Source organism: Gouania willdenowi, chromosome 1 (assembly GCF_900634775.1).
Source record: "Gouania willdenowi chromosome 1, fGouWil2.1, whole genome shotgun sequence".
Classification (NCBI taxonomy): domain Eukaryota; kingdom Metazoa; phylum Chordata; class Actinopteri; order Blenniiformes; family Gobiesocidae; genus Gouania; species Gouania willdenowi.
The window spans coordinates 3,666,604-3,689,465 of NC_041044.1; the positions used below are offsets into that span (position 1 = coordinate 3,666,604).

At 37.3% G+C, this 22,862-nt stretch overlaps 1 protein-coding gene across 1 annotated transcript in view; it reads right to left on the reverse strand.

Moving 5' to 3' along the window:
* LOC114471940 (85/88 kDa calcium-independent phospholipase A2-like) overlaps nt 1-22,862 on the reverse strand; it is a 62,539-nt gene that overhangs the window by 14,250 nt on the left and 25,427 nt on the right. Inside the window, exons 11-14 of the mRNA XM_028460946.1 lie at nt 19,630-19,784; nt 19,523-19,568; nt 17,888-17,997; nt 17,736-17,809 (exon numbers count right to left, since the gene is read on the reverse strand). Coding sequence (XP_028316747.1) covers nt 17,736-17,809; nt 17,888-17,997; nt 19,523-19,568; nt 19,630-19,784 — 385 coding nt within the window. The remainder of the gene's footprint in view (nt 1-17,735; nt 17,810-17,887; nt 17,998-19,522; nt 19,569-19,629; nt 19,785-22,862) is intronic.

Below are 22,862 nucleotides of genomic sequence, written 5' to 3' on the forward strand. Positions count from 1 at the left end.
CATCTGGCACAAAAAGCGTAAGACGGCCACTTGTGAGACAAATATAAGCCACATGTCTAATTGTTTGTGGGCCTCAAAACAAAAATACTCCAAAAACACTCAAAAAGACAGAAAGATACACAAAATGACAAAACAAAATATACAGTAAAGATTGACAAACAAACAACAAAATACACAATATTACAGCAAAAACACACATTACGACAAAAAAAAGACAAATTACTCCAAAAACACTTAAAAAAACAGGAAAATACACTAAATGACTGAAAAATACACCAGACAACAGCAAAAAGAAACAAAATGACAACAAAAACACATTTCGACAACAAAAATAAACAAAATCACTCCAAAAACACTCAAAAAATCTGAAAAATGCACAAAATGACAATATTCAAATCGTTGACCCCTGTGCCAAGTTGTGAGCACAAGGCCTGGATGTAGGGAGGAAAGAGCAAAGGGGCGGGATCAATGGTGTCTCACCTTTACAAAAACAGAGAACTTGTGTTTGCAGGCACAGTGCATGGGCGTGTCCCCGTGGCAATCTCTGATGTCAGTACGAACTTGGCTTTCATCCAACAGCTGTTTAATACTGGCCAGGTCTCCTCGCTCACAGGCCAGGTGGAGCGGAGTCTGGCCCACCTCATTCTGAGAGTTGATGTGACTGAAAGAAAAAACAGGGTTTGTTTAGTCTGAGATGATTCCTACCAGAGTTGGGGGTCATTTACAATTACGTCTTCAATTATCCATCTTCAATTACGATTACCAGCATTTTTCCCAATTACAATTCAAATTAAAAATCAAAATCAATTAAAATTACATGCTCAATCACTAAAGTTCAATTACGTCTTCACTTATCCATGTTCAATGACAACTCAATTACGATTAAAATCAAAGCTGCAAGCAGCAGGAAGTGGTGCACGTTGAAGTGTGTTGCTTGTTGGGGTGTGGCAGTAATTTGAAAGCGTTGAGACGTAGCTGACCATTTTCAAGGATTATAGCAAACTTTCCTGCAATGTTCTGTGCAAATATAATGTCTATGATTTCCTTTTACCAATAGGTGGCGCTATGACTATGAATGATGGATGGGTTAAACCAGGGGTCCCCAATCCTGGTCCTCAAGGGCCACTATCCAGCATGTTTTAGATGTTTCCCTCTTCCAACACACCTGATTCAAATGATGAACTCATCATCAAGCTCTGTAGAAGCCTGATAACGATCCTGGTCATTTCAATCAGGTGTGTTGGAAGAGGGAAATATCTAAAACATGCTGGATAGTGGCCCTTGAGGACCAGGATTGGCCACCCCTGGGTTAAACCATAACTAATTTTTTGGCAAACAAATGAAAGCTGCTATAATCACAGTAATTAAAATCTACTTAGCTCTACAAACCCTTAAAAACTTCCATAAGAGTAGCACATCATTTAAGTGAACAGGCTGCTAAGAGGAATATTTATATCTACAAAGATTCACAATCAAATAAACATGTACGTTCAGGGGCGGATCTACCGGGGTGGCATGGGGTGGCAAATGTCACCCCACAACAAAGCCTTGCCACCCCTGCTGCCACCCTAATTTGTACACACGGGCATGGTACTACGAGGCCGCGGTCCACCAACCGGTAATGCCCCGCTGTCGCTTCCTGACTGCGGAGCCAACGTTCTAAAACACCAACAAAGAAGACGCGTAAGATCGCACGACTGATTATCAATAAGCTTGCGCTAAGTATCGATTTTTTTTTTTTCCAAAACCTTTTATGTTTTTTCACTAAAATGTGCAGGTACGTCTTCACATAAATGTTGTCACTGTTTGTTGAAGGAGCCAATATATTGTTTACTGGAATAGAGCACTATAATGGTGTCACTGGTAAGAAAGACCCTATGTTTTGTTTACAGAAAGCACTACTGGAGATACTTATTCATTTACATTGGTATGTTGACACTTATTTACAGAAATGTTGCACTAAAATAGTGTCACTGTTCATAGGACACTTTTTCAATTTATTGTCTTTCAGAGATATAAAATAAAAATTGTATTTTTTCACTTCATCTTTTTTCATGTCATAGATTATCATAGATTGATTTCTGACCAATATATCGCTAATCGTAGTATCGTCACATCGTGAGCGGTGTATCGCGTATCGTATCGTGAGGTACCCAGAGGTTCCCACCACTAATCAAAATAACAATTAAACAGTGTGGTTATTTTTGTTTTACACAAATTCATCATATGCCTTTTAAAATAAGTTTTTATACTTAGTTATATAACAGTGTGGCATCATTAACATGTCAATGACACTTTTTCTCCATCTGGTTACAGTTTGTTACAGTGAAAACAACTGTTTTAAAGCCATATTTTTGTAAAATTGAAAACATTTTGCACCGTAGTAATTTAAACTAACTACTAGACACTTTTTTTTTATCATTCACACAATTCCAAGTCTTACACTTTGTTAAATGTTACAGAATGGTTCTTCAATGTAATGAATGTGATAATTATCCTGTTTATTTTCATGGACTGAAGCTGTGTTTCTGTGTGGATGTTACTCCAGTAAATATTAACAGTGTCGAGCTATTGTCTAGGACGTTCATGTCTATTCACGTCTGTGCTTCTATAAATCAATGTCAGTCAAAGAAAACATGGTGAAGCTACTTTGTGAATCTCACAGAAATGAAGAGGAAATAATCATTGTACTTGTTAAGCAGCACTGATATGTGTCCATGTTTACAGAGAAGTTGATAATACTAGCACTGAAATGACTATTTTCAGCATACATTTTGTTTTTAATGATTTAGAGTTCATTTGCAAAAACATTAACAATATTTTGTTGAAGCAATATTTACAGTGCATACAGAAAGTATTCACAGCGCTTCGCTTTTCCCACATTTCATCATGTTACAGCATTATTCCAAAAGGGATTAAATAATATTGTCTGTCCGATCCCACTCTTTTCATGTAATTCAATAACCAACAGAATGTTATTTTAAAGTGTTTATCATTTAAAAGGTGCTTGAAATACTAGAAAACATCACAAAGCTTAGTTCAAGGTACTGAATGTTAACCATATGATAAGGAAAATTCCTTAACCCAAATTTTGACATTCAGGTTTATTAAGTACTAACTATGCTATTTTTCAGCCGTGTCTGGTATCTAACTGTTTCATTATAGATGATATATTAAGATATGATGTTGAAAAGATGTTTTGAAATATCTGGAGTTAATTATTAGGCATTCTTTTATGTTAAGGAACTCCCTCTGTTGTCTATGTCATTTCACTACACACCCACACCCACAAGCTGAAAACAGAGACATTGACCAATCACCGATATGATCTCAGAATGATCAACCAAGACACCTCCTCCAAAAGGCGTCCCCAAATTCTTTTAAAAAAAGACGCGCTGCCCGAAACTTTAGTTTTTGGGACGCTGGCATTTCATACTCAACGCGTTTCCCTTCCCCACCTTTTCACTTATTTCATTTTATTTTTAGTTGAAACAGTTAGATTTTTGGAATGAACAGCTGCTTGGTTCGGACGAATCCAGCACCTAGTGACGTGCGTAAACAGCCGAAAGAAGCCCGGCCTGCGACCCATTGGGGTAAGCCACGAGCCATTCTCTAACCCAGCTGCGAAGGCCAGAACCGCCTGGAACGGCTGAAGGGGCTCTACTCTGTTGAAACGCAACAGAACTCAACGGTGGCACGTCCTGCTGCATTGCTTCAAACAGCACCTCCAGGTCCAACCCTGACATCATCTTCAAGGTACTTGAATGAACTTTCATCAGCAACTTCATCCACAATAGATCACATCCATACTTCCATAACTACAAACTTACACACACTCACAACATTCTCCACACACAGTTCATCTCATTCATGTTTGTTCGTCTCCCCTGTCTGTCTTCCTCTCTTTGTTATGAGCTCTCTTTATGATTTTATTCTTTGATTTTATAATCTTATTATTCGAATATGTATCCTGCATTTTTATTCAATATTTAGTAGACTAGCATTCTCCTAGAATAGTGATTTCACTTTATTACATATAATCCTTACTTTTATTAGCCTAGAAATGCATTTTATCATGATTTAATTATCCCATTTCAATTGATATTTTGACTGTGTTAATTGTTGACTTTTGAATTAAAGGTTAAACATAATCTTTGATTCCTCTGATTCATTAAAGCTGTGATTATGGTGTAGATTTGCTGTTAGAATTCACTTTCCCCTGGTTTCACATTGATGAGTCTAGTCTAAAAACGTAGACATAATTCTCCTGTTAAAAGGAGTGGCACCCCGCAAAATTTGAAGTAATATTAATAATCATAATTAATATTCTTAGTTATATAACCCATTAATAATAACTCATCCTCCTACACTTTGGCAGCAATTACGGCCTCAAGTCTTTTGGAATATGAAGCCACAAGCTTGGTACATCTATCTATGGCCACTTTGGCCCATTCCTCTTTACAGAACCTCTGGAGCTCCATCAAGTTGGATGGGGAGCGTCGGTGCACAGACATTTTCAGATCCCTCCAGAGATGCTCAATGGGATTCAAGTCTGGGCTCTGGCTGGGCCACTCTAGGACATTCACAGCGTTGAATAGGCTTGGGCAAATGTCATTTGTGTGAAATTTGAGGCTGATTGAACTTTTTGTGTCAGTTATGGATTTCTTTAAATTGTGGCGTGCTTCAGAAATTAGCATTGCAAATTTGCGGTGGGGCCACGACCAAACCGTTAAAAGATATGCAAATCATTTTGATGATTTTTAATCTTCAGTTGGTCCAAAGTGTTCTGGCCGAGTTTGAAACAAATCGGATGAAGCCCTTAAGACTAGTTCGCGCAATGCGTTTTGCCATTTTTTTTTATCTTTGACTCAAGATGTCTGCCTTCCTGTTTGATTTTCAGCATGGTTCATCGGGTAACTTTTTGTTCATCTTGGGGTCAAGAATACATGTTGCAAATTTCATGTGAATTGGGCCAACCTGCCAGTCGTTTGGCTCCATAGTATTTTTGGCGTCTTTTACAGTTTTTTTCATTGCGCCAAAATAAAAAAGCAAGAACAATAGGTTCCTACGGCCAGTATGGCCTTCGGATCCTAATTATCTGAACTCAATTACAATTCAATTATTAAAAAAGATTTTTTTTTTTTTTGAGTAGGATGAATCCGTTTTTTTTTTTTTTTTTTTTTTATTATTGACAAATTGCAAGTTCACAAATCAGTAAAACAACATAAAGGGAACAAAGAACAAAGTCAGGGAAAAAAAATCACTAGAAAAGAATAAAATAAATACAGGCATCAGTCACTTGGAGGCACAGGAAACAGTTCTTCATACAGAAGCAATAATTTCACCTTTTTTTGTTTATTCAAATAATAACTAAACTCAGTTAAGACAAGATGAAAAATCGGAAGGGATTTTGAGAATATTGCCATTAATAATATGAGATTAATGATGAAAGTAATTGATTTATTTGTTCTTTCAAAGATAAAAATAACATATTTTGAGCTGCAGAACAGCTCAATGTTGACAGATAGTCATGGTACCACAGGATAAGTTGAAAGCTGGTTAGAATCTCCAGGAGTGACTGCACAAAGTGCTTTTAAAAATGACTAAAGTGGGTCTAATATCCTAAAAAAACACCCCGTAAATACTGACCAGCAGGTGTCCTCAGTGAGCAACATTTGTAACTAAGGTGACTAATAATGATAATAAAAAAAAATAAAGTAAAAATAGGCTTTCACTATATACAGTACTATATGTAGCCTATATTGTGCTCTGCACAGTTTGTTTAGCTACACACATACACGGAGCCCCAGCGCCGGGCCGCCATCGCGCCTCCGCCCAGGACAAGCAGGCCAACTATACCGCGTGATCAAAGCAAAGCTTGTCTGCTATGGGTGGACAATTTTATGAAATAATTCATTAGCAGTATCATTGCAGTCCAAACAAATCTGACGTCGTACACCACTGAATCAAGCAGCAGCCATGTTGAAAGTCTCAGCTCTGTCTGTCCCTGAACCGCAGATATTTGAGCCACGCACGCACGCACCCACCCACACACCCACACACACACACACACACACACAATTTCTAGACAGATTACGTGATCACAATTATAATGACCTCAACCCTGTTTCCTTCCATACTCAGTAACTTTCGTCTCACCTCTGAAAAGCCGTATATTTGAGAAACTTTCTGAGGCCCGTTTCCACGGCGATGTGGGCACAGCTCCAGTCCGGGTGGCTACAGATGCAGTTGACGATGGCCTGAATGCTCTCAGCCTTCAGAGGAAGTGTGTCGTAGAAGGGCTGGAGTTTGAGGGCGTACTGAGAAAACCAGTTCATGGCGTCGTCCTCGGAGACGACCTGAAACAGCCTGAACAGCAACAGAAACGTCTCTATGACACGGTGGTCTACATTAAAAACATCTACAATCCCTTTCAAGAGCATTTCTTCTTCAAAACACTGGGATTATTTTACACTAAGAGTAGGCAACATGGGAAAAAATTAATATCACAAGTTTTTTCATTCAGATCATTTAGAATATTTTATTTTATTTACCAGTAAAACAAACCAATTCACCTACTTAAAATCATCGCCCAAAATGGAAAAAATGAATACAAGGTGATTTAAGTCAGGGTAATTTTCAAACATTTTAAAAAAAATGTATGTAAGCAATTCATCAAACTGTTTCCAAGTACAATTAACATCAAACAAAAAGGTTGACAAGTTATTTTAGTCACACAGTCTTTTTACTCTGTTTAACTAAATTGGTGTAGCATTAGCAACACTTGCTACATACCATGGCAGCAGATCAGTCTAGTGATTTCCATTTGTTTTTGAGGTAACACACTCATGTTAATAAAATCCTATTTAAAGCAGTGTTATTTTAAACCCATCATTTCCCACAGTTTGGACAATCATATTGTTTAAAAGATAAAAACGTTACTGCTTTGGTTACATCAGGCCTGGGTGATATGGACCAATTTTCATATTTCAATATTTTTCCTCAAAATGGCGATAGGCAACTTAAACTTGACTTATTTATATTTTTCAATATAGTTTTGCAAAAAAAACAAGAATGGGTCAAAAGCAGTGGATAAAAATGTCACAAAAACCCTTTTATTATTAACTCGCAGCACAATATCAACAGTTTGTACCACTTTTGACTTTTTCCTTCATTAAGACTGAAATGTGAAATTAAATTCTGTTGTGTTGTGAAACCACATTCAGGACGTTGTCCCTTTAAGAAGTGTGTAAAAACCTTTGAATTGGCTGTGTGTGGGCCACAGACATACAGTACCCTCCAAAAGTACTGGAATAAAACATGACAATACTGCTGACTCAAGCTGACTCATGTTTTCACAGAGTTTTACAGGCACAGCAAAGTTAAACAGGCACTGGTGGCTCTGTATTTAGGAGTCAGTGATGATTTGCGCAATTTTTTTGTGTGGCTATTTTTGACAGTGATTTAGGCGTTGTTTAATGCAGCCAGGACAAGAGAGTGCAGGGTGGTGCACCTAATGAGCGCTCCCCAGAACATTTCCCCATAAAAAACATTCCTTGCCTCACGATGACGGTGTTTCATGTTGATTCTGTCCATTTCCGCATTTAACCGTTTTCATTGGTCGATTCCGTGATTCCGTCAGCGATTCCGTTAGTGCAGATTTTATAGGGCCCTAGTAGTGTGTTCAGCTGCAGCTGAGCGGAAGGGCTGCACGTGTATCTGTTTTTTGTCTGCAGCAGCGAATAAGGTTGTTGAAACAGGCGAGGAGATGAACCATTAATATATAGCGATGAACACGGCGCTGTTAGTATCGTATCCAACACTCACTTTTTTGTATCAATACTTTATTCAGTATCGAGTCTTTTGACAACACTAGTTGGAACTGTCGCCCCCTGCGGTCACAAATCTGTTTCTGGGTTAAAACTGTTTTTATCCTATTTTGGTAAACAAGAGGTTTACATCAACATCTTTAACTTTTCATGTTTTTTTTTAGAGCCACCAAAAGCAGCGCAAGTTGTTATTTTGACTGATATCAAAATCAGACTGAATGTTTCACTCCAATAGAAAACAATGGGATGTTTACAGGCAGTGGGACCGTGTGACATCATCAATCACGTGATTTGAACATGGAGGAACACACGCTCTAAAACTGTAAAGTAGTCCCATTTTTAAAAATTAATCAAAAATGAATATGGTGGATAATAATGCATTTTGTTATACATACAGTAGATCTTATCAGTACAATTCAAAAATTTAGGCCACATTTGTAAAAACAGTGAAAGATCCCTTTAAGTCAAGCAAGTAATCAGACCAGAAATCTCCACCAAAAATGTTTCTATCTCATAATTATGACTTTACTAACTCATAATTATGACTTCCTATCTCATAGTTATGACTTTCTTTCTCATAATTATGACTTTCTTTCTCATAATTATGACTTTACTAACTCATAATTATGACTTTCTTTCTCATAAATATGACTTTACTAACTCATAATTATGACTTTCTTTCTCATGAATATGACTTTCTAACTCATAATTATGACTTTCCTTGGTGATTTTTTATTTTTTTTAGTGGCAGAAACGGGCTTCTATACAAACCAGATCCCGTGGGATTACCTTTCACAAGTAAGATTGAACAATACTTTTGGATTATTTACCATTTATATGTTATGTCATCGTAACTAATGTTATTTACATGTATAAGAGCAGGAAATCATACTCTCTATTGTCTCTTGCTGTTTTTTTCTTCTTCATATTTTGAAGGTTTCCCAGTCTTGAGAAGACTAATTCCTCAGTGCTCTGTAGTGAGCAAAGAGGTGTATTTTTACTCTACATGCTAACAGATATGATTCATATGGAAAACAAGTTAGTATAACACTGCTAAATATTTATTTTTCTTTACCGTTAGTTCTTTCTGCATGTTTAGGAATTACGCTGCGTTCACACCGGATGCGACACGAAATGTTCGTCCGACCAGATTACAAAGTCAATTGATAAATGGGTCTCAAATGCGAAATCTTTCCTGTGCGGCGGTGCAGTCCGATCCGCGCGCCAAGAGCGTTGGCCGTTTTTTTTTCATATTAGCACATTTGCTCGAGTTGAAAATATTGAACTCCTGCAACTGTTTCGCATGACCAAAGCCAATCAGAGTCTTTGTTGACGATGACATCAGGCCGTCAACACGCACACCGGTCTGTTCACCCATTCAACCAAATTAGGGGAGTTCCTCAGTAGAAATAAATGCAGGCCAGGTGCATTAGACACCTGTCCAAGATGCCGGCTGCGCGAATCGTCAGCTCCAATAGGTCCATGAGGCGTCTATGTATATAATGTCTATGGTTTTCAACATTTTCAGCCCAAAATAAAGATTCCAGAGACCATAGATATATATAAACACTAGATGAAGCAAGCAGGATTCGCCAGTGTAGCCCAACAGCGGCCATGTTACCTCAGACAACTGTTCTGATGCGCTCTACGGTAACTGTTGGAAGGTAAGTGATCAGCTTAAACAAAAATGGCAGTGGCTATCCGTACGATTGCCGAATCAATATGCCGACATTCTATCCTTATGCAGCGCCCCTATTTGGCCAGTTTAGGTCACGTGATAGGTCAGTCATTGGTCAGTTTAGGTCGCATGACGAAACCTAACCCTTAACCTAAACTTAACCTTTAACCTAACCCTTAACCTAAAGCTAACCTTTAACCTAACCCTTAGATGCTACGTACGTGTACTTTGGTAACCGTACCAGTAGCACCGGGGGTTGTTCGTACGGCAACCGTACAAATAGACACTTTCAACAAAAATACCCTTAACTCAATGAAATATTGACAAATTTACAAATGGTTTGTTGAAACGGTACATGTTGAAATTGCCGCTTTTGCTCTCGAAAAATGACTTAATTAATGCGTATGAAGGGGGAGGGAGTTTTAACACAACACACATCTCCTCCTATCAGTCAGATCTCTCGTTAGAGCACCTCTTTCCCATCAGTCAGTTAATTGATGTTAGCAGACAGACTATTTAATTAAATGTTGTTCTTGCTAGGGACTAGAGATGGTTATCATTAAAAATGTATCAATACTACTGCTCTTATTGATACCCTTATCTTAACTTTTTTTTTTTTTTTTTAAATCAATGGAAATTAAAAAAAAATAATAAAATGAACATCAATCTGTTTATTTTTGAAAATGTTAACAATATGGCACACAAAATAAATGAAAAACAGAAAATAAATAGTTCTAAACAAAACAAAGTGTACAATATAAATAAAATAAAAAATACAGTATATATATTTTTATTAACAAAACACTAAACCAACTATATGAACAATACAAATATTCAAATCAAGCTTATCAAACATAACTTGATGAAAAATTGTGCAAAAGGAGAATTAGAGCTGCACCGGCTCGTGAAAACATGGCTAACTATGTTGATTTACCTCTGGTTTGCCATATTAACTCGCAACGTTTTAGATGTATGATAATATATGATAACAAGTTACTACTCGAACTAAACGTGGCCGACAGCCGAGGCACTGTAACGACGATGGGCGGGGAAAACTACGCCAAAATGAAAAAGCGGCCCCGGAAGCAGCGGGTTTTCCTGCCAGCATTCGCCGCCCCGAGAGCAGACAACGTGGCAGCGTCGCTACCGCGGAGAACTATTGGCTAGGCTAAAGTTGCTAAGCCAGGCAGCACGGCAGTATCAATGCTTGTCTCAGGCTTGAGGATTAACGCGACCATAAAATTACCGTTAAAAGAGCCAATAAGGATGTAGCTTGTTGGTCCGAGAGGACCAACAGACCATGGGGCCGTTTTAATACCGGGTTTCGGGCCCATCCTTATTCGTGACCAGTCACTTCGACAAAAAAATAAATAAACAACAACTCAACTCAAAATAGCCATTATATTTCTGTGTAGAAATGTTAACTTTAAGACTTTGAGTCGGTATCTGTGTCTAAATTTGCCAAAAAACATTGCATATGAGCAATAAAAGTCTTACCGTAGCTACAAGAAAAATGGCGACGTCAGAATAAAGTTGCGCACCTGCACGAGGCTTGAGTCTCCTCCTAGATGGAAATGATGGGTGTGGTCAAGTTTTACACTGAATAGTGTAAAAGATCCTACACTGAGATGAACCACGAGGCACAGCAGGTTTGCAGCCAGCACTCGTCTCTACTGGAGCAGATGGAGGCGGAGCGACAGACGCCACCGCGGAGGACTATAGACCTTGCTAAAAATAAATGAATTAAAAAAAAAAGTAAAATAAAATAGAATACAATTATACAAAAAAAAAACATATCGGCTAAACCAGTCAGTACGCAGTATCAATGCTTGAGGTTTGAGGATTAATGTGACCTTAAAATTACTGTTAACAGGAGCTTAAGGATGTCGTTGCCCAAATTGCCTTTGGAACGATATATCACATGACTATATTCTGATACTTTTAGAAATTACCAGGAAATGAGGTCAGAAGGTCTCCGAGAGGCTCTTGACATCTGCTTATAGAATATCCATGTCAAATTACAGCCCCATAAAAAAAAAAAAAAAAAAATAATAAATCGGAGCTCAAACATAATCAAAAACCTATGTCTTTGGGGTCACCAGAAATTCATGATATCAAAATGGGGTCACGTTCCAAAAAAGTTTGTGAACCACTCCACTGAATAATGTTTCTTTCCACTTATTTACAAAATGAGATTCTTTAAAATGTGTTATTATCACTAATTCATTCCATCATTATGATCTATGGATGTTTTAAAATAGTTTTATGAGCAAAATGTTGTAGTTGGACAAAGGGGCGACTTAATTTAATTAAAGTAGTCCATATATATTTAGTATCCATGTAAATAATACAACGAGCACTGATCCATTATAAAATCTATATATTTCTAGACCTATATGATATTTATCCTTTATTCTCTATCTATCCTTTATTTATCTCTCCTCCTTTATATTTATCATTATTGTTATTATTATTATTGTTGTTGTTGCTGGCTTGTTTCTTTGCTTTTTGTTTCACGCACCGACTCCCAAGTCAAATTCCTTGTGCTGTCTTAAAATCTGTACTCGGCCAATAAAACATTTCTGATCATATGTTGTTCTATTCTTTATCTCATAATTACACAGATATAGATGCACTGAACGTGTACGTGTTTCACTGTAAGCCAGAGACCGACTTCTTTTAATAAACACTGAACGTGTGTCATCCAGCCTAAAAACACACATCATTCACTCACTGTGTTGTTTGCTCTGTAGAGAGAAATAAAACACTTTGTAAAATGTCTTTGGTTCCATGACTGGAACTGTTGGGTGAACAGAAAAGACTTTGTGCTTGTTTTCAGATTTAAAGCTTCATAAAGCACCCCCCACACACACACACACACACAATTCAGATTTCTCTTTAAACATTTATTATAATGAGTGATTCTGTGCAGTCGGTTCACATGAGGACAGAACAGATAAACGATTTAATACCAATACCAAATAAATGTAATACCATTTAAATGTGTTAATATCAAACTGAAACCATTTGAGTATTTGTGTGGAATCTTCTGCACAAAGAACCAATCATCTGGACAAAGGACAATCATTAAACAGGGGAAGTGAATCAGAACCAGTGTCAGCCATGCAAGACATCAGTGGTGCCACTTCCTCCAACCCTCCAAAATAAAGGTCCCAGAGAGCGGGGACCCCCACTGTAGCTGAAGGTGGTTGAACACAGACATGAACATTGAAGAACAGTCATGTGGAGACAGGACCATCTATAAGGGGGAATAAAGGAGAGAGATTTTTGGGGTCCATCCATAAAGTCAGTAAAATGATGGTTTATTGTTCTATGAATCTGTGATAACCACATTTATTTATTCATCTGAATAATATCCACTGTTATCCAGGAGCGTTTATTATTATTATTATAGTCATCTTAAAGATGGAAATCCTTGTTTTATTCACAAATAAAATTAAAAGTACACCAAAAATGGTGGAAAATGTGGTGAAATGGGATTTAAAAAAAACACAGAAATGAGTTAAAAGTTGAAAATGAGAGTGGACAAAAACAGTCAGAAAAAGTGGTAAAAATGGTTGAAAGTGTCAATATTGGCTTAAAAGTGGCAGATGTGGTGGAAGGGGGTAAATGTAATTTAAAAAGTAGGAACAATTAATTTAAACTGGTAAATAATAGGCATGACAAATGGTGAATGTGGTTAATTGTCACTGATTTGTGTCAGATAAGTAACTGCTCATTCAAATCAGGCACCGTACCAAAATCCCTGAAAGTAGCTGCTGTTAAACCTCTGTTAAAAAAGAGAACACTGGATGCCTCTATACTGGCTAACTATAGACCAATCAGCAACCTTCCATTCATGGCCAAGATCATTGAGAAGGTGGTCTTCAACCAACTGAGTCAATTCTTAACATTCAACAAAATATTTGATAAATTTCAGTCAGGTTTTCGTTCCCATCACAGCACTGAAACTGCTCTTATCAAAGTGATCAATGACATAAGGTTGAACACTGATTCAGGAAAAGTATCTGTTCTCATTCTGTTGGATCTAAGTGCTGCATTTGACACTGTAGATCATACAATTTTGTTGCACAGATTGCAAACATGGGTTGGACTAAATGGAAAAGTAATGCAATGGTTTAAGTCATACTTGGAGGAGCGAAGCTATTTTGTAAGCATTGGAAACTTTGAATCTGACAGATTACCAATGTCCTGTGGGGTTCCTCAGGGATCTGTTCTTGGACCCCTTCTGTTTAACCTTTACATGCTTCCTTTAGGACAAATTTTACAGAACTGTAAGGTTGATTATCAGAGCTACGCAGATGACACACAACTATATCTATCACTGAACCCAGATGACCATGGTCCCATTGAGGTGTTGTGTGACTGTTTAGAAAAAATAAACTGCTGGATGAGTGAAAACTTCCTTCAACTAAACCATGACAAGACGGAGGTGATTGTCTTTGGTAACAAGGAAAAGAGGACTGCTGTCAGCAATTATCTTGAGTCTCGATCTTTAAAGGCTAAAGACCAAGTCAAAAACCTTGGTGTTCTGATTGACTCAGATCTTACATTCAGCAGTCAGATCAAATCTATCACAAAAACAGCCTTCTACCACCTAAAGAACATCTCCAGAGTGAAAGGTTTAATGGCTCAGAAAGATCAGGAGAAACTGGTCCATGCTTTTATCTCCAGCAGACTGGACTATTGTAATGGTCTTCTGACAGGAATCCCCCAAAAGAGCATCAAACAGCTACAGCTGGTTCAGAACGCTGCAGCTCGGGTCTTAACCAGAACAAAGAGGTCAGAGCACATTACTCCAGTTTTAAAGTCTTTACACTGGCTCCCAGTCAGCCTCAGAATAGACTTTAAAGTTCTGCTGCTGGTGTATAAATCTGTGAATGGGTTTGGTCCAGAATACATCAGTGACATGTTAGTCAGGTATGAACCCAGCAGGTCTCTCAGATCTATGGACACAGATCAGATAGTGGAGCCCAGAGTTCACAGTAAACATGGTGATGCTGCTTTTAGTTGTTATGCTGCAAAGAAGTGGAACAAACTGCCAGCGGAGCTGAAGTCAGCATCCAATGTGAACATTTTTAAATCAAAGTTAAAGGCACTTTTTTTCTCTACTGTGTATGATTGAGAGAGAGATTTTTTGTCATGTTGATGTAATGATGATTTTACTGATGATTTTAATTGATTTTACTGATGATTTTAAATGTTCTTATTGATTTTACTGATGATTTTAATTGTTCTTATTGATTTTAAACAATTGAATGTTTTATCATGTAAAGCACATTGAGTTGCCTTGAGTATGAAATGCGCTATATAAATAAATTTGCCTTGCCTTGCCTTGCCTTAAATTGGCAAAAATAAGCATGAAATGACAATAATGGGTCAACATATGCGACATCAGGTGGGAAATGGTGGAAAGGGTTTATAAATGCTGAAAATGTCTTGAAATTGGAAGAAATGTGCAGAAAAGGCATTTAAATATGATGGCGAAGTGGCAGAAATTGGAGTAATGTAGCAAAAATACATAAAATGGAGCAAAAATATGACAAGTTTGGTGTAGTTGCTAAAAAAAAAAGGTTAAAAATAAGCAACAAATGGGCTCAAATTGTTCAAAAAATATTCTTAGTTTCTTGAAGGCATCTGGCGATCACATCCCAGTGTCTTGCGATCCCAAATGGGGTCCTGACCCCAAGGTTGAGAACTCCTGCAATAAAGAACCAACATTCTGTGACATTTAACAGTTTTCAAGACTTTTAAACAATAAACAAGTGTCTGGTATTTCTTAATTATTTTAATTTTTTAATCATTTTATTTTTATTCATAATTTTATTATTGTATTTTATTTCCTAACACTGTCAATCTTGCATATTTCCAAACTTGACAGAATGGTTGTCATGGCTACGTTGACCATATTTTGAGGACACTTGGGCCGACCTCAAAATACTCAAAGTACTCAACGTTTTCTTGAATCTGCCTCATACTAAATACATTAGAGTAGATAAATAAGTTGTTAATGTTCATAAGGTTTAAAAATCAATTTCTCTTTTGATAAGAAAGACTTAAAAACATCTGAAGTCAGTGGGTCAATCACCTTTATTATGATTATATTAATCTGTCCTTGAAAATTCTCATTTAAGCCATCTTAAAATCACTATCATTGAAACAATGAGAAACATCTCCTAGAAATCAAAACTATAAAAAATAAAAAAAACCTCAAGGCTTACAGAACATTAAATAATCATTAAATACGCACACTGAAAAATAAGTGTTACCTTAACTTACTGTAGGATAAATCTCTCTGCACCTCTATGTTTTCCTGCTTATGTTTTTAATAAAATCCACTGATATTTGGTCTCTTTCAGTTTTTCTCTTCTCTCTGAAGATAGCACATCAATATACCACTGGTGTGTTCCTAGGTGTACAGCTTCAGCTACATGTAGTTCTGCTTTGACTTTTTATACAACCCACAAGAAGATGAGCTGCAAAAAAGTGGATCATCAACATCTGGAGAGATAAACCCTAAACCCTAACCCTGACATGAAGGAGTGATCAAATGCACAAGGGCGTCAGTGGAGCTGTAACTGTTCTGTTTGAATGGAATAATTACTCCCTTCCTGCCCCTCGTCCTGGTGTTTGGGAATGAAGAAAGAGACCAAACTCTCCCTCTGAGAACCCTGAGGAGAAAATGGATGTATCATGTCCTGACCACGACTACTGCTCCTGTGCTGCATTGGACTTATAGCCCTCAGTGTTATAGAGGAGGTCAGGGCGGAGAACGCTGCGCTCCAAAGACGGATGGAGGAGATGAATCAGGAACAAGTTTGACTTGGAAAGGTTTGCTGCTTCACATGAGGACATTAGGTTTTATACAAGGTAAGACTTGCTATCAAAACATAGCTGTAGCTCCTAAAGTAGCATTAGCGCCTAGCTAAACATAAAACAAGAGGAGCAACTCTGAATAAAATTATCCTCATTATGTATTTTTAAGCCAATTTTATGTGTTTTATTAAGTTGCTATTGTGGCCGTGTAAAATAATAACTTCTGTCACTGCTTCAGGCCAGACAATAAAGTCTATCTATCTACAGTATATACAGGTATATAAAATAATTGGTGTGAGTATTAGGTTAGAGAAGGGGCCTGGTGAGTCTCAGTGCCCAGGGCCCCTGGTGTTGCTAATCCGGCCTTGGGCTACATGTGTCAGTATTCAGAACAGACCAGAACAGGCAGAACATGGGTCCTCTATGTGGAATAATAAGAGAGAGTTTTTATTTATCTTGTAATGTAAAATAATAAGTATATAAAAATCCAACTGGATATCTACTGGTTTATAACAGAGAAACAGAGAAAACAGAGGTTAGATGAGAATGTTTAATGGTCTCGTAGAAACCGGGCCACAAACTGGAGGACAGCTCTCTGTTCATTCAGGTACGTCCGGGTCTCCAACAGCATGTTCATCAGGACATCTTCGTCCACCTCGTTCAACATCACCTCCACAGACAGCTGAGGACTCAGTCTGACACACAATAATGCACTGGATTAACACACACACACTCCTCTGTGTTATTAACGGTTCATAACAACACAATAAAATCACACATGTTCAGTAGCGATGCAACATATCAGCACAACTCAAAAACACGCTAACAAGTGTCCAGAAATGGTGGAAAATGTGGTAAAATGGGATTTTAAAAACAACAGAAATTGGTTAAAAGTTGCAAATTAGAAAAGGGAAAGAAAAATAGGTAAAAATAGCTCAAAGTGTTAATATTGGCTTAAAAGTGACAAAAAAATGGGGAAATGAAATTTATAAATCACTCAAAACATACATTTACAATCCCAATTCCCAATTGGGAAATCTTGGCACCAGATTTAGAAAACACAAACTAATTATTTTTAAATAGCAAGGATTCAACCTTTTAAATAGTACACAAAGTGCTGTAAAATAAGTTTACTGGATGTAGACGTGATTTACGCTTGTGTTGAAAGGATCAGGCACTGACACTGGAAAACAGTGGATATTATTCAGATGAATAAATAAATATGGTTATCACAGATTCATAGAACAATAGACCATCATTTTACTGACTTTATAGATGGACCCTAAAAATCTCTCCCCTTTATTCAACCACCTTCAGGTACAGTGGGGGTCCCCGCTCTCTGGGACCTTTATTTTGGGGGTAAACCAGCCCTATTAAAAACAAACACACACCTTCTGTAGAGTGTGTCCGTCATCTCACAAAAGGCTCTGGCCCTGTCCACAGCGCATCCATCAGAGTCGGTACACTGAACACACACAACAGTAGGTTTAAGGGTCACACACTCCATCATCATCGTCATCTTCATCATCATCACTGTACTCACACACTCCATCAGTATCTTCAGCAGGTTATTGGCTGCTTTTAGACTCTTAGCGAGCTTCACAGGGTTGCAGGACAATTTCAGTGAGGTCACCTCCACCTCAGGAGATTTACCTGGACACACACACACACACAATCGTACGTACCAACATTTCCACGCTAAGTACTATATTGGTTTTATCAATTTATCAACAATTTATCAAGAAATGGTACAAACTGTGTCCACACAAACCCTGGTGGTAAAACAGTGAAACTACTAAGGGTGTGAGAAAAAAAATTTCACTGTCCAATTAATGTATCAATCCAAAAAAAATGTAATAAAGAAAAAAAAAACGTTAAATTGCGCTAACATTAGAACAGTTAAACTCCCAGTCACTAGGTGTCAGTGAACGCAACATCAGACCTTGTTGACTCACTGCTCAATGCATTGAGCTGGTAGTTGATAGCACTTTATTTTCATAAAACATACTGAGCACTTTGATAGATGTATGTAGCTACTTAAAAAAAATAATTAAAACATAAAATCATAATCTGTTGTAGAAGCAAAAGTTAAACTTTTTTGAAAAATATAATTTGACAGTTTGATAAACATTCCACTTGTTTTGATATTTGTTCTTGAATTGCAGTTAGTTACCATTTACTTGTTCTCGCAAGTGGTAAAAAAAATGAAATAAATTGTATTTCATTCCATTTTGTACTTGTAAAGGTGACATTTGTAATTATTGATATTACAATATTTTGTTTAGTGTTAGAATATATTGTATCGTGACATGCAAATTGTGAATTGTGACATGCAAATTGTGAATTGTATCGTATCGTCAGATTCATGGCAATGCACAGCCCTAGAAACTACACATAAAGTGTTCAGTTTATTAGCAGTATGAGCAAAGCTTCTGTCTGCGTGCTATTCTTATCAAACTTAATTTGGTCACTGCGTGCCTTCATCCCAGTTACACACTCTGGGTGGAGTGACCATAAAATGTGGACGTTCCCATTCAAATCTGGCCTTACCCCTTATCTTTAACTTTTCATGTTTTTTGAGAGGAACCAAAAGCAGCACAAATTGTCAGTTTGACTGAAAAAGCTACTAAAAGATCTATAAAGCTACTAAAAGATCTATAAAGCTACTAAACAATCTATAAAGCTACTAAACAATCTATATAGCTATTAAAAGATCTATAAAGCTACTAAAACATCTATAAAGCTGCTAAAAGATCAATAAAGCTACTAAACAATCTATAAAGCTGCTAAAAGATCTATAAAGCTACTAATCTACAGATCTAAAAATCAGGCTGAATGTTTCACTCCAAGAGAAAACAATGGGATGTTTACAGGAAGTGGGGCCGTGTGACATCAATCATGTGATTACAGGATGAAGGAACAGAGGCTCTAAAACTGTGAAGTAGTCCCATTTTTAAAAGTTAATAAAATGAATATGATGCATAATAATGTGTTTTGTTAGTTGTAGATTTACTAATAAGTACATTTCAAAGATTTAAGTCACATTTGTAAAAACTGTGGAGGATCCTTTAACCTCTAACCACACGTTTATTTCTCAGTAACAGGAACCAACTTATTGTTGTGAGTGAGTTGAAGGTTAGTGCTGCTGCTGTTTTCTACACATCATTAAAAGTCTTACCTGTCCCAAGGGACAACACCATCCCCAACTTCTTGGTGTCCTTGCCCTGAGGGAAAGATAAATTAAAAAAACAGCTCTAGTATTTATCAAACATACGTGAGCTTCACCTCAGCATTCAGAGTTTTGTTGTACTGATGGATTTCTGCCATGGCGTCCAGCGTGGGGTTATTGGCCAGCAGCCCGCCGTCCAGAAAACGTCCCATTGGTGGGAAGTAGGTGGGCGCGGCTCCACTGGCTCGAGCTGCTTTCCATACCAGCTGATCTGAGAGGAAAGGGAAAGAAGAAGGTGAGCTATAAGCAGAGGTGATGTGACGAAAAACAAATACTTTGTTGCTGTACTTAAGTAGTTGTTTTCTGATATCTGTACTTTACTTGAGTATTAATGTTTTTGGTGACTTTTTACTTTTACTCCTTATTTTTTAAAAACAAATATATTCCTACTCCACTATTTTAAAAATGAGTTTGTTACTTTTAAGACCTTTGAAGATGACGTCATGACATAAAAAGATGCACAACTTTGGTAGTTTGAGCTTTTTTCTGTTAGACAGGTCCCTTAGTTTTATGCTTCACATGTTCAAGTTTTTAAAAATGTTAAACTCAAAGCTGCTCTGGGTTTAACTGAGCATTTTCATTTTTTTTTTCTTGACATGTTTAATTTACATATTTTAGTTATCATGAGTGCTGAATTCTCCAGGCGTTCAAGGGTAACAGATTTAACTTGTTTCCATGTACCAGTTTTCTACAAATTCTTAAAAAAAATTATAGAAATGGAATTTGCTGGTTTAAAAACCCTGTCTTTTTATTAAAGGGACATTTGTTTAATTTTTTTTACAACAGATACATTTAGTCGCATGTACTATTTTACTTTTACTCAAGTAAGGGAGCAACTTTGATACTTTTACCAGAGTCATTTTTTATTCAAATATCTATACTTTTATTTCTTTCAAAAACCAAAATGTTTTTTGAAAGTATGTTTGTATGTTTGTTGGCGTGTGTGTGTGTGTGTGTGTGTGTGTGTGTGTGTGTGTGTGTGTGTTTGTGTACACAATAACTTAGTTATAAGTTATGAACGGATTTTGGTGAAATTTTCAGAAATGTTGATAATAGGTGAAGGAACAGCTGATTCACTTTTGGTGATGTCCTGCTACCAAAATAAAACATATATACCGTATTTTTCAGACTATAAGGCGCACTAAAAATCCTCTCAAAAATCAAAAGTGCCCCTTATAATCAGGTGCGCCTTATGTATGAAATTAATATGTCAAAATGTTTTAGTGCAACTATAGTAAACTATGAAGCTTCAAAGCTTGATGGATTTTTGGCACTTTAGGGCTACCGTAGTCAGGTGCCTCGTGGAGTGATATGTACCTGTATTGTTCTGTATTTTATGTGTTAAACCTGAACAATGTTGAGAGTTACTGTTAATGAGTTGAATAAAGTTTGACTTATCTGACCATTTTGTTTCGTTTAACGCGTCTCATTAATAATAATAATAATAATAATAATAATAATAATAATAATAACAAACCGGTGCACCTTATAATCCAAAAAATACGGTATTCCTTTCATTTTTCCATGCACACTGTGGAACTCCTGTTAAACATTGTTTTAGAACAGGGGTTCTCAACTGGTCTCACCCTGGGACCCACATTTTTCTACGGCCATTAAATCGCAACACACGTTTTTCAAAAATAGGTGTTTTAAACACACATTCTCTTCTTTAAATCATAAATCTACATATTTTCCTGTGCAACATGCACTTCACAGCATGCCTATCATAAGAAAAGTTTCTTTCAAAATAAAAGATATATCCAACATGAGAGACTTTAAGTATTTATTTATTTTTGACCAGCTGTTCGCAACCCACCCAGTGCAGGTCCGCGACCAACTTTTGGGTCCCGACCCACCAGTTGAGAATCAAGATTAACGCAGTGCTTCTCAAAGTGTGTGGTGCGCCCTCTGGTGGGGAATGGAGACATGATAGGTGGGGCGCCACCTATTTCAGGCTAATCTTCTTAAAGTCCTAGTGGCATGATAAAATAAGTTGATTTCAATAGAAAAAAAAAAAAAAAAAAATAGAACCCAATGATCATTCTGATATGACATGTATGGTCAAATGTTTATAGTACAGGTGAGAAATGAAAATAAATCCAACATTTCTGAGCGTATGCTGCAGTCAGAAGTTAAATCAGCTTTGGCTTTTTCCACAGTGCAGTGATTCCCAACCTTTTTAAAAGTAGCACTAAAGTGACGAGTTGTGCCAGCTCAGATATTTAGATACTGTATTTATTTTTTTTTACTAGATTTATATTTGAGGGAGTAAAGTTAATGAAATTGTTATTTATTTAACTATTTAATGATTTCATTAATATAGTGTATTTTTTTCCAAACTAGATTTATATTTGAGGAAGTGAAAGCATAGGATACAGTTGTTTGAGACTCCGTGTGGTGTTTTAATTTGAATAATAATACTAATCTAAAAAACTGCAAAAACATAATTTTAATGAGACACTTTTTTTCCTTTGTAACAAGTGTAAGAGCAGAATAATAACAATCCCTCCAGTGTGTCTGCTCCAAAAAGATGCCATAAAAATGTGAATAAAATCAACTCATCTGTGATTAAATAAAGTGCCAAGTAGCAGCCGTTTATTCCGTTATGTGTTTCTATAGAATTGTAGATATCTGACACTTCATTACATAGTTACAATTGTAATTGTTGATATCTAAAATTCTATTCCCACTAGTCATAATGTTAATTGTAGATATAAATAATTCAATTCTCAGTAGTCATAATGTTAATTGTTAATATCTACAATTATTCTTACATTTCAGGTATCATGAAATGACCCTCCCGTAGGCCCACCACCCGCAGGAGGGATCATATGAGGCCGGTGCAATGTGGATCGGGCAGTCGTCCAGGGCGGGGGCCTTGGCGATCTGATCCCCGGCTACAGAAGCTAGCGTTAGGGACGTGGAATGTCACCTCTCTGGCGGGGAAGGAGCCTGAGCTTGTGTGCGAGGTGGAGAAGTTCGGACTAGATATAGTCGGTCTCACCTCGACACATAACAAGGGCTCTGGAACCAGCCTTCTCGACAGGGGTTGGACACTCGGGTAAAGAGAGGGGCGGAGCTGTCAACTGATCACCACCTGGTGGTGAGTTGGCTCCGATGGCGGGCGAGGATGCCGGTTAGACCTGGCAGACCCAAACGTATAGTGAGGGTCTGCTGGGAATGCCTGGCAGAGTCTCCCGTCAGAAGGAGCTTCAACTCCCACCTCCGGGAAAACTTCAACCATGTCTCGGAGGAAGCAGGGGACATTGAGTCCAAGTGGGCCATGTTC